The sequence below is a fragment of the Cebidichthys violaceus genome, unplaced genomic scaffold, assembly GCF_023349555.1.
Source record: "Cebidichthys violaceus isolate CVI_PGR_0920_01 unplaced genomic scaffold, fCebVio1.0.p SCAF_13, whole genome shotgun sequence".
Lineage (NCBI taxonomy): Eukaryota > Metazoa > Chordata > Actinopteri > Perciformes > Stichaeidae > Cebidichthys > Cebidichthys violaceus.
In genome coordinates this window covers 3,630,854-3,643,016 of record NW_027176296.1, presented here as the reverse complement: position 1 = coordinate 3,643,016, position 12,163 = coordinate 3,630,854, and the positions used below count along the sequence as shown (strand labels likewise).

The window sequence follows — 12,163 nt, the reverse complement described above, 5'->3', positions numbered from 1 at the left end:
GTGCTATTGGAGATCTTGTTAGGTAAAGGTGAACCCATTTTACCTGTTATACCTGTATGTATGATTACTAATGTAAATGAACATGCTAACACACACACTCTTTCTTTATTACAAGCACATGCAGGATTGAAGAGAGAACCCAAAGTACATGTCTGAGCAATAAATAAACACAGATATATTTGTTGTGTTTTATTGTTTCACTGAACCCTCCACTCTGCTTTCTCATAGTTTAAGTAAGGTTACATTTGAGACTGAATAGCTGACACACCCTGCACAGTCATGAATACTCGCCACTTAATAAATGCAGCATGTTACTTAGATAGGATTCATGATATGTTTAAAAAGATATTGTAAATATGATTAAGCATACTTGAGGAAGTACTTTCTTTTTATATACAGGTAGCCATTACTACACTATATATTTACACAGTATATTGTTTGATGCTATATTAATGCTCTTAATATTATATAAGGCCTCTTTTATCTTTGAATATTTACCTGTGACCACAGCTTAAATTTAGTATGAAAAGAGGAATGAATGTATCTCAAAAATGATATTACATGTTTTGGTATGAACTCAGTGCGTGTTGGTTAATGCTAGAAGTGGTAGCAGATTTTAAAAAAAAAATAGATAATTATAAGATTTAATTATATGTGTTCTGGACATGCAGCCATAAAGTCAACGGGCTTGTTTGTATGGGGGAAGCGACAGTGTGTCATGATTTTTTTTTTTTACTTTTTCTTTTGATCCCTCGTCATATTGTAGTATGACTGGATTTTATTCTAATACATTCATCTATAAAACCTTTATTATATTATCTTACCTTAACATGTGTTTAATGTGTTATCTCTTGTATGACCTACATGTCAATAATGTACCGTTTGACTGTTGACTGACATGTTTTACTATTCACTGGTGGTTTTCTTATTTTGAAGTGATGTAGAACTACAGATAATCAGGGTAGCTGCACAACTTAAGTTTTAGTAACTTGCTTAATTATGTTAAATGTGTGCCTCAAGCGATGCCTCAGACAAAAATTATAATGCAAAGTTAAATGAAAGTGTTTTATTTCACTTCTTTCTTACGAGGTGAAACCGTCCTTTGATCAGGTGGTTTCCAGTTAAGTGATCAGCGGCCCCATCGCTAATAAAAGATGACTGGTTGCACTGAGAAGCTCCCAGGTGTGAACATGCGCCACACTTTGAATGTGTAGAACAATGAGGGAAAAGACCAAAACTGTCATTGGATAAGTAGAGGTACAGTAAGTAGACTCAGGGTATTTACAGAGATTAAGAACCTGTGAAAGCCTCCAAACATTTAATTTAATATCGCTCCTATAAATTTGCTTGCCCTTAAACATCCCCTGTCATATGATCAGATTGTATTACTTCCTTTTTTGCATTTACAGGCAGCTGTACTTTTCACTTTCAAAGTTACTCAATCATGAAGCACTCAACCCAACAGAAGTTTGTAAATTCCCTTTTTTATTCATTTTGCCTGCAGGAGTCGTTCAGTATGGCCACACATCTATGCTTACAGATTAGCATCATGTTTTTGTGTTGCACAGTGTGTAGTACTGACATTTCCTGTAAGAATGAAGCTGGTGAGCCTGTTGATTGGTGAGTTGATATAATACATTGCAGCAGTTATACAACAAAGTTTTTAGTTATGGTGCTTGAAATGTCCTGTGTCTTTTAGAGGGTAAGCAGATTTTGTTATCAATATGAAATCTTTTCAGTTGTTCTTACTTTTTTTCCCAAGATGTTTTCTTATGTAAATTTACAACCCCCCAAAAAGTATCTCCTTCCACTGCAGGTTTATCATCTACAAACTGCCCAGGTATAAGATTGGCGAGGTCGGCAGTGGGGTGGACTACATGTATCTGGACTCCTCGGTCGGGAGCTGGCAGCTGAGTAAATTCATGGTTAACACCAGTCAAGGAGCCATAGGGAACACATTGAACCAGCTTTACAACAGAAGGGGCTACAAGGTAAGATAATGTAACAGTTCTTCAAGAAGGTTTTATACAATAATTCCTGTCTATAGAAATATAGAGACAGAGCCCATTAGCTTGCTGAGTAGACACTCTTTTATTTCCTTTGGGGAACTGAACTGAAGCTCTACATTAAACAACTTCCTCAGCCAAATGAAGTAAATAACACAGTCCTTCCTTGTGCATTATAGTGTTTGGAAATCAGTCTCTGTGCAGCATCAGAAAAGTAATCAAGACAAAATTAAGAAAAACTGAAAAGAAAAAAAGAAAAATGTTACTTCTGATAAATCAATAGTTAGACATTTTTGGAAATATGTTTTTTCACTTTCTTGCTGAGAGTATGAGGAGATTGATTTTCCTCTCATATCTGTATAGGCTAAATATGAAGCTATAGCCCTGTCAGCAGCTGCTTAGCTTAGCTTAGCATAAAGACTGGAAATAGCTAAACTGGCTCTGTTCAAATGTAGCAAAATACACCTACTAGGACCTCTAAAGCTCACTAATTTATATGTTATATCTTTGGTTTCACCTGTACAAAAAAAAGAAGAAGACAAGTCATTAGGTTGCCAAACAACCAGCAGAAAGTAACAAGAATTACAATTTTTGGTCAGAGACAAACTAGCTGTTTCCCCGTTTCCAGTCTTTATGCTAAGCTAAGCTAACCAATTGCAGACTGGGCTGTAGCGCCATATTTACTGCGCTAAGATAAGCTAACTTTGCTAGCAGTTGCCTTATATTTACTGTACAGTTACTGTACTGAGAGAATAACTCTTGACAAGAAAGCTAAATATGTTTTCCAAATCGAGTCGAACTATCCCTTTTATCAATCTACAGGGGCTGTATATACAAAGTAACTTGAAAAAGCACATCCCCAAATCCTCTCCATATTCTGTATGCATAAAACAAGTATTTCCCTCAGTCTAACAGTTCAGTGTATGCACTCTACAATGATGGACCACCGATCTTGGAATACATTCAAGGATATGGACACACTAAAGGTACAGCACTTAATGAAAAGTTTTTTTCATTTTGTTTTGATTTGATTTTGACTGTATGACAAGATAACACTCAATACCTGTGGGACCTGTGTATGATCATCAATGACATGTATTTCCACATTGCTATTCAAGCTTTGCAATGCTATGATTGTGCAAAAAAGAACAGATCAATATGTTTTTTTGGTGTCAGGGGGAGAAAACGGGCAAAGAGCATCCGGCTGATAAATGCTGTTGACTCTAGATCAATGACTGCCCTGCCATGACTTTGATGTTTGCATGTTACATGGATATGTGAGACATTGTACGGGCATTGAGTGTTGTTTGTCTGCATCTTGCAGGGGTACTGCTCTTTGACCGCTCTCAAGGTTTCTGGCTTTCGCACAGCATTCCCCATTTCCCGTCATTCCCTGAAAGAGGCTACCTCTACCCCTCCTCCGGAAAAGTCAATGGCCAGACTGCTCTCTGCGTGACCTACCACTATGACCAGTTCCTCCGTATAGGTGAGTGAACGCTCATGAAGCAACAAGGCCTGATTTACTCCAGCTCTGAACACATCCCACACTTACAAAATTCTCTATTCTCTAACGTTTACACAGTCAATGATCTGGACTAATGTCAGTGCCTTTTATACATATACAGATATGACTCTAAATAACTTGCAAAGGGTTTGTCCAATGATGTTTTGAGGGTCTACTCTCCCATAATAAGTATAAAAAATGTTTTTAAATCCCGCTCCACTCAAATATTGTTGTCAAAATATGCAACTTATTCAACTTAAGTGCAGAAACTTGAAACCTCAAGCATACTGACAATAGACAGTAAAGTAGGAGACATCTTGAATCCAGCAGTTAAACATTTGAAATTCATAAATTCCTGATTTTTCATAAAATATGTCTGGTGGGGGTCTTTAAATGAGTTTTCCAGAGTTTTAAAATGGCAAAGCAATGAGAGACATGGAAGCATTGTGAACATTGCCGTTGATAAATGTTCACTGTGTCACCCTTTCTTTTGTATTGTGATATATATCTGTGTATGTGAGATGAGTCAATATCTTCACGTTTTACAAACAAAAGACACATTTTAATGGCTAGCAGCTTCTTAAAGAACCATGTCCACATGTTGGGAAATCCATTAACTTACATGCTATCAAACTCACTGCAAGACGAAAAAATGTAATTAATTCTCATTGACAAAATTTACTTTATCAATGATACCGACCCCTGAAGGTTACTTTAAGTGAGCCCACTACATTTTGGAATTACTAACGGAAAATCTGGAATACAAAGCATTTAAATAAACAAGAAAACACATGACTAATTAAAAAAATTAATAAAAATAGAAAAGAGAAAAGGTTTATGTGGCTGTGTTCTCATTGAAAAACATCCATATTTCAGAGATTGTAGACATAGGGTACAACCAGAATGTATTGAAGTTTATATTGGTTTGATATTGTATATCAGCAACACAATAATTCAGTTCAAGATGGAATGTAAGCATTTTAAAAAGTGCTTATAGTACACCCTTTAGTTTTCTAACATACACCACCTCTCTTCTTTGTGATGCACTCTCCTCCCTCTCCAGCAAAGCAGATGGTGTACCTTTACCCACGCTTCTATAACTGCTCTGTACCTGCTGCATTCATGGCCGACCTGCCACAGCTGGCCATGTTATGCAAGGGGTCCAAACCACCTCTGGCCTCAGATAAGAGAGTGGAGCAGCTTTTCTCCCTGCAAGGGGACAAGTTTGTCAGTTTCGTCAAATCTGAGAGCTTTGTGGATGGTAAGATTTGCCTTGTGTACTGTTGGTCATTTGTATTGCTGTACAAAGAAAAGCATATATAAATGTATTGCACTTTTTATGGTATTTTTGGCGCTTTTAATCCACAGAAAATCTCACAACAAAACTTCTGTCTGCCACTGTCTTGTTTGCACACTTCACTTGTCTGCCACTGTCACTCATTATCAGGTGCAGACACACTATCTCAGATAAACACACCACGCCCAAGGATTTCAAAAGTACTCTCTGCACCCAACATTACTGTCCTGTGGCCCCCTACAATGAGTTATAACATGTGTTACATTGTATGGCCTTAGCGTGGACAGTTGTGATCAGTACTTTTTCCTCCTCTTTTTTCATTTGAAGGATTTTTAGAGCCCACTGTTTGTACTTGTATTTCAAAAGAAAAAACTAATAAATCAGCATGAAGGTTATATTTGTGCTGTAAAACATAATCGCTTATTTAGAATATTAATCCCCAGACTGACTTTATGTTTAAAGGTCAATTCTAAAAAGGATTTCTAATTTTCTCCAAGAAGTTTGCATTTGTGTTTCATAGAAAAAAGATAAAGCAAATGCAACATAGATAACATAAAACTCTATCTATTACTATACCTATATTTTTCTATATGCTTTTTTTTTATCATAATGCAACTGATCTAACCACCCGACTGGCATTCATTCAGACATCTACACAGGCTGGGTGGCTCAGGCTCTGGATGCCGATCTGCTGGTGGAGTCCTGGCAGAGACAAGGTCACGAGCTTCCCTCCAACTGCTCCTTGCCCAAACACGCTATGAACATCAAGAGGATTCGGCACCCCGGATCAGTCCCGTTCCAGTCTCACAACGACCACTCAAAGTGGTGTGTGTCGCAGGCCTACGAGGACCAAGTGACCTGCCTGGGGGATCTGAACAGAGAGAGGGCCCAACTGTGGCGTGGTGGGGGGCTGGTCTGCACCTTCAACCCCATAATTTACAAGGCCTTCAGACAGATTGTGGACTGGTACATCGGCTGTTGAACGAGAGAGGAAAATAAGATGATTAGGACTGGATTAGTCTCTCATGGTATGATTTGAATCTGTTTCAGATTTATGAGACTAAACGTGGAGGTGGACCCTGTTAGGGTTAAAGCAACTGGCATGTAACCATCAGACCACACAGGTTTCTAATTATGCCAGCAATTTTAGGAAAAAACAGCGACAACAAGTGTTTGAAATAACTTGGCTTGTGTTTCTGCATTTCCAGTACATATGAAAAATGCTGATATAGTCTTTAATTGTATGCGGTTTTGAGGATGATAACAACAGATATTTGATAATCTGCTGACAAAGTTACAAGTTACAGGCTTTATGATGTGCAAAAACATAGTGTTCCTGTGCCATTACTGTCTCGCTTTCAAATAAAAAATAGAATTAATTTCCATCACTTAACTTGCCTGTGTTTAAGTAAGAATCTTTATTTCTTTACTTTTTATGTTTTCTGAGGAATTTAAAGTAAATCTAGATTAAATACTGCTAATTCTTAATATGTTCAAAATAAATAGATCAAGGACAATGTTGGCCTGAAGAAAATGGGTTAAATCTGGGTGGGGAAAGTGAAAGAGCAACCCCTCCGATATTCCCACCTCAGGCTTTCCCTTGAACAGGTATTTTAATTCCCCAACTTCTCCAGTGGACCTTGCCCAGTAGCCAGCTGCAAATCAGACTGTGGTTGTACTGGTGTGTGTCAGCATAAGTGTGAGTGGGCCCTTTCTGTATAGAAAGTAGTTGCTTAACTTTCCTGAATGAATTAAAGTAATTTCTAATAACAATATGTGTATCTATTGCATTTTTATATTATACGCAGGTGGAGACTGTGAATGCATTTACCATCACTATGTCTATGTAGTTACCTTGTCAGGAAGACGCACTTGGTGAATAACTTAACTATCCACTGTTTTGGGTAAACAGTGTCTCCTTGTGGTTAGACTTATTGAATCACACTGTACTTGTAGTATTTTCTCTGTGAACCATTAGATAGTGATCATACCAACACTGCTCTTTACATTTAGCCTATTATTTTGTCCTACATTTTTATTTCCCTTAAACAAACCAATAATTCTGCCACAGGGTTAAGATGTTTTCAATACTCGTCAACTCATTTCATTATCATATTCTTAACATATAAAGACATCAGCCTTATTCTGTCTTGTTCAAAGACACTGATACAAGAGAAACTGCACATGTAACAACGTGGAATCATCCAAACCACCCCTCAGCTTTTGATTTTTATACTTTTCATCTGTTGGTTCCTGGTTCAGCACCAATTTTCATACTCAATGTTTAACTCAAAATGGAGGAGATTCAAATTTCTCAACTCTGGTCTCAACTCTGCCTGAGAAGCTGACCTTACCTTTCTCACTAGCTCTGTTCTGTTCCCACCATGTCTCATTGTGTGGCAGCACCGGTGGCTGTCCTTCACAGTATCCAACTGTTTCACGCTCCTTATGATTCGTACGAAATTGTAGTCCCTGAAGGTAATGTCCATTGTTTCCCTGACCCATGGAGGCATCAAAGTCATACAGTGTTTTGCAAAACGCAATCAGCTGTGTGGTTGAGTGCCTTAGAGGGTTCCTGCAGTTGCAAAAGGCCGCCAGTACCATCCAACAACAAGCAATAACATCAAGTTTGTTATCAACAGTTACTGCACATCGGATGGTTCTCGTCTCCACGTCGGGCATTAATTCCTGATAATGGATACCTCATCAAAAATAATTGTACTGTTGTGTGTTGTTCTCTAAGAAACAATCTTAATTTTCATTGTGGGACCAGTTTGACCAGCAGAGACAAAGGGAACCAACCTGTTCTTCATGTTAAAAACCTTTTTAGCACTGTACTTTTTACTTCCTCTGTTAGTTGTTTTCAGGTCCTAATTTTTGTGAGGAACTATACTTTTATCCGTTGTAATGCCCTGGAAGTGCCAGATGGATGCAGTAATTCAGATTGTGTCCATCTATTTGTTAATCCACATTTCCTTTTTATAATGACTATTCTAAACTGTTTCTTGAATCCTTAAAAAGTATTCATACTTTAATTTTAGGAATACAACCATACAGTAATTCATTATTTGTGGATGTAGAATTTCTATCAAAAGCTTTATACTTGAGCTGTGATACAAGTGCTCAGTCTGAAGAGTATCTTACTCTTGTCATAGTCATGTCAAACTGGTTATTGGGGTGAGTCACAAAATCAATTGTCTGAAAGAGGAACAAGGAAGTAAATTAAATATGAGAGATGTGGGTGTCAGCTCCGTGAGTGAGATATCACAAACGCAGCTTTGTAAAACAAAAGCACAGTTGACTCTGAAGAGAGATCGCAATGGCTAGATACGTAAGTAAAATGATGCTAAAAAAAATAATGGTCAAAATTTAAGATAAAGAAAACCACAGGATGAGCTTCAGGTGTTTCAGATGTATTCTAAGAAATGTCAAAATAACTAGTCAGTGGAATTAAAAGTTTATTACTATATTTCCCTCTGAGTATATTGATCTAGATGTGCACAGAAAATGGAAATAATCAAATTACTGTATTTACATTTTGTTCCAGTGAAAGGATGTTTACTCAGAGGAGCCCATAATTACAATGTTAACTGTTGTTTTAACCTGTTAATACTTGTGAAAATGGAACTAGTTGTGTTGCACTACTGGAGTGATTTAATCTACAAGGTCCGGGAAGTTTGTTTATTGAAATGCAGAACTCTTATATCTGATAACTCACCAACTTCCCTCCAAAACCACGGGTGAAATTCTTAGAAGAGCCTTGAAATGAATTGTAATACAGTACTGTATATCATAATCCCTGATGGTGGTGTCAGTTACAATTCTCCAATAAAAAAGATCAGTTATACAGATACATCCTAAATCTCTATCTATCACCACTATCATCAAAACATCAAATGAGGACTATTTTTTGAAGAATGATGTTCCCTCCTGGAGAGTTCAGAGACTTGTGAATTTATGACAGGAAGCTTTGAGGTTGTCCTGTGAACTTTGGGTTGCCCAACACGTTACTGACACTATAATCATCATCTGTGTTACAGTTGTGTAATTTTCTGAGTGTGTAAAGAGTGTAAACCAGTTATGCCAAATTGCTATGTATTAAAGTCTTTGAGCATGAAAGTTCATTTGTGACTTTAGGAAGAGTAGTTTAACAATATAAATCTCAACTCAAGGTCCAATTACTAGCTAATTCTGGAACTTTCAGCCACACTTCACAGCCTTCATCAGCAATCGGAGTTTGTTCTATTGACATGGAGTTGATTACATTTTCATTATGTGACCTCAGTATTGAATTTTTTGTTAAATCATGACGGGTGACATTGTTACCGCTGTCTCGGCTCAAGGATGCAAAGTTGAAAGCTTGGGATATTTATTTATATCATCAACTTTAAGTTCCACAAGACTTTGTGCCATTTTTAGTTCATCATACTCTAATTAAGCTGAGGATGTTTTTGTCGACCATTTGTCCAAAATAAATTCCAGAAAATTGTAAATTTCTTGACACTGATATTGAACGCAATCAACGGGTGATTAATCTAAGAAAATAAGACTCTTGTCCTTGTAATTGTCATGATTATATTTGATTGTTTCAGCGAACATTGATGGAGTTGGTCTTCAGTGTTGGGATCCTTTTTCAAGGGTGTGATTCAGATGTGAAATGCAAGGATGACAACGGAAATGTGGTGGACTGGTTGGTAGACATTTTGAAATTTGGCAATTCATATTTTCACCTCATCTATTCTCAGTGTCAGCTGAATATTTGATATGAATGATGTGAATATATTTATCTCTGTATCATTAGATATATTTTATACAAATTGCTCACTATGAATGGTTGCGGTTTGTCGTATCTGTACATGGATGAGAGCACCAACGGATGGAAAGTCAGCAAAAAAGCAATCGACAGTGACTCTGGTACTCTGGCAAACACCCTGAAACCTCTTCTTGATTTCTACAACATAAAGGTAATGTAATTAAAGGACATGTGTCTCTTTTGGACAGCACAGAGTTCAATCTGCACACGGATTCAGTTTGCTGTTATTTTGTTGTAGAGTGAAGGTTATGGATACATGCTCTATAATGATCAACCTCCAGATCCATATAAAGCTCCTGCATCCTTTGGCCACAGTAAAGGTGGGTGCAGCCATTTTCCACTTTATTAAGTTCAAAGTCAAATATATCATTATGTAACAAAGCTCTGCTTCTGTTGTTTTCTTCTGTTCTATGTCCTAAAGGAGTTGTGATGTTGGACAAACAAACAGGAGTTTGGCTTTCACACAGTACACCAAAATTTCCAAAATATCGCAGCAAAGACTTCTGGCCAGACAGTGGGAACGTTTACTTTTATGTGTGTGACTTACTCCTATGACGAATTCAAAGAAATAGGTAGGTTAATGCCGGTTACATTTATGAAAGTTATTTGTCAAAAAGAATAACTTCAATTTGAACTCTCAGGATTGCAGCTCCAATACATCCATGCTTATTCATATGACTCTGACATCCCGACAACCTTCCACAATGAGCTAACATGTGTCGCACAGCGAAGCTGTTACCCAAAGAAGAAACCCTGGTTTCGTGTGAAGATGCTGACTTCAATGAACGGACGTAAATTCTCCAGCTTTGCTAAATACACACGTTTTGGGGATGGTGAGTGGTTGCAGTTAATCAATCAATCAGGATTCAAGTGTTAGAATTTCACATTAGGTTGATGATAAGCCCGATGACTTTTTTACAAAGCAAATTTAGAAACATATTTACAATTATTCTTAGAGTGACAGACTGTCTGTCCTGTTGTCTATTGAAAACAACAAAACAATACCATATAACCTTTTGTTTGCAGCTGTATTTCTCTTATGTATGTATGACATGTATTTCTAAAATGTTATCCCCATGATCTGTATGTACAGGGGTTACTCTTAATTTTCAAAGATAACAGTATTGCGTTTTGTTTTGTTTTCAAAACTTTTGCAGATCTTTACTCTGGCCTTATTGTGAACTATTTGGAGCAGAATCTGTATGTCAAGAGCTGGGGAAAGATGCGTAGCCCTCTGTCTTCTAACTGCAGCTCCAGCATCCCTCATCATGTGTACAATGTGAAGGAAGTAAAGATCCTGAAGAGGAAGCTCTTTAGTGATACTGTAGATCACTCCAAGTGGTGTGTGACTACTCATGGTGGCTGCACCTGCATAGCTGATATGAACAGGGAAAAGAGTCAGATGAAAAGAGGTGGAGGAGCAATATGCACTGAAAATGATGCAGTTGCGAGGGCTTTCAGATCCATAATCAATTTGTATGAACCATGTTAACTTGCACCTCCACATAATCACAATGTGCTCAAAATGTTTCATTCAAATGTAAACAAAAGGAAACGTGCACCACCAAAACGTCACCGCAAAGCGCACCAGCTCAAGCTCCCAGACCATTTTTACAAATAAATAGAAATGACAGTTGGCTTTCTTTTTTCCCCCTGAAAGATAGATTAATACACCCATTCTGATAAAAAAAAATAATCTCTCAAAGAAGTCAGAGGAAATAGTAAAAACCCTTGATTTTACACATTAAAGTGTGCATTGTGTGCTGGTTTGAGAAGCAGAATGTGAGAGCCATATTTTTTGTTTTGATTGCAAATCATATTTTCTGAATTTGCTAATAGATTTGTGTGATCTGAATACATTCCTTTGACTTGTTAAATTTCTATTCTGAATTATTTTTTCTTTGGGAACTATTGTTATTAATCAGAAGAGGACCAGCTGTGATAAGAGGGAGGGTGGGACTGAGTCTCGGGTTGTTTCCTTCATGTAGAACAGGGCATCAGCACAGTCTTTGACCTCATGTTAGACTTATTATGTGTTTGTTAAGTTTGTTGTTAAGTGAAAATAAATCGATCAAATGACGGCAATGGAATCAGCGTCTGCAGAGTTATCATTCAAACTGTTCAACGTGTGAGTCGAGAAACGGAGCCCCGTAAAGTGACACAGTATAGAAGAAGAACAAAGAAAAGGCCACCACATAGTCAAAGACTGAGAGACTAAGAGAACAAACGTGTTCTGCAGGCCCAAAATAAGAACTTGAATTTGTAGTTTTCGTTTGATTTGGGATGCTTCATTTCAAATGGAAGCATTAAACAGTAAACAACAACACTTCAGTTAAAGGATATATTCATAATGTTTCCATTTCTTGCAAATGTGAAATTTATATCAAAGCTGTAGGCTTGATGCTGCAAGAAGAACAGTAACTCCTGTGTAAATTATGTCCTTTTCAACTGGGTTCTACTGTGCAAAAAGAGTGAAAATAAGCTATAAGTTAACCCATGCTTTTACCAAGCAAGTCAACATTACGGTGTTAAGCACACAATTA

The 12,163-nt window shown here is 37.3% G+C and overlaps 2 protein-coding genes across 2 annotated transcripts; both read left to right on the top strand.

Moving 5' to 3' along the window:
* Nucleotides 1–1,476: 1,476 nt before the first annotated feature.
* LOC137870317 (deoxyribonuclease-2-beta-like) lies at nucleotides 1,477–6,580 on the top strand. The gene is made up of 6 exons (XM_068707427.1): nucleotides 1,477–1,620; nucleotides 1,817–1,991; nucleotides 2,914–2,992; nucleotides 3,331–3,492; nucleotides 4,574–4,771; nucleotides 5,455–6,580. The coding sequence occupies exons 1-6, from the start codon at nucleotides 1,517–1,519 to the stop codon at nucleotides 5,787–5,789; spliced, it is 1,053 nt and encodes a 350-aa protein (XP_068563528.1). The 5' UTR covers nucleotides 1,477–1,516; the 3' UTR covers nucleotides 5,790–6,580.
* Nucleotides 6,581–8,048: 1,468 nt separating this feature from the next.
* Nucleotides 8,049–11,710, top strand: LOC137870120 (deoxyribonuclease-2-alpha-like). The gene is given in 8 exon segments (XM_068707127.1): nucleotides 8,049–8,138; nucleotides 9,400–9,497; nucleotides 9,609–9,771; nucleotides 9,859–9,940; nucleotides 10,042–10,144; nucleotides 10,146–10,192; nucleotides 10,262–10,453; nucleotides 10,778–11,710. Coding segments are annotated over 8 exon segments (1,032 nt in total). The 5' UTR covers nucleotides 8,049–8,126; the 3' UTR covers nucleotides 11,113–11,710.
* Nucleotides 11,711–12,163: the final 453 nt, after the last annotated feature.

What these genes read in the sequence shown, in the direction of transcription:
- LOC137870317 (XM_068707427.1), top strand. Translation starts at nt 1,517, where the DNA reads ATGGCCACACATCTATGCTTACAGATTAGCATCATGTTTTTGTGTTGC. An exon ending in AGGATATGGACACACTAAAG is followed by an intron (nt 2,993 to 3,330) that starts GTACAGCACTTA and finishes TGCATCTTGCAG; the next exon opens with GGGTACTGCTCTTTGACCGC. An exon ending in TGACCAGTTCCTCCGTATAG is followed by an intron (nt 3,493 to 4,573) that starts GTGAGTGAACGC and finishes CTCCCTCTCCAG; the next exon opens with CAAAGCAGATGGTGTACCTT.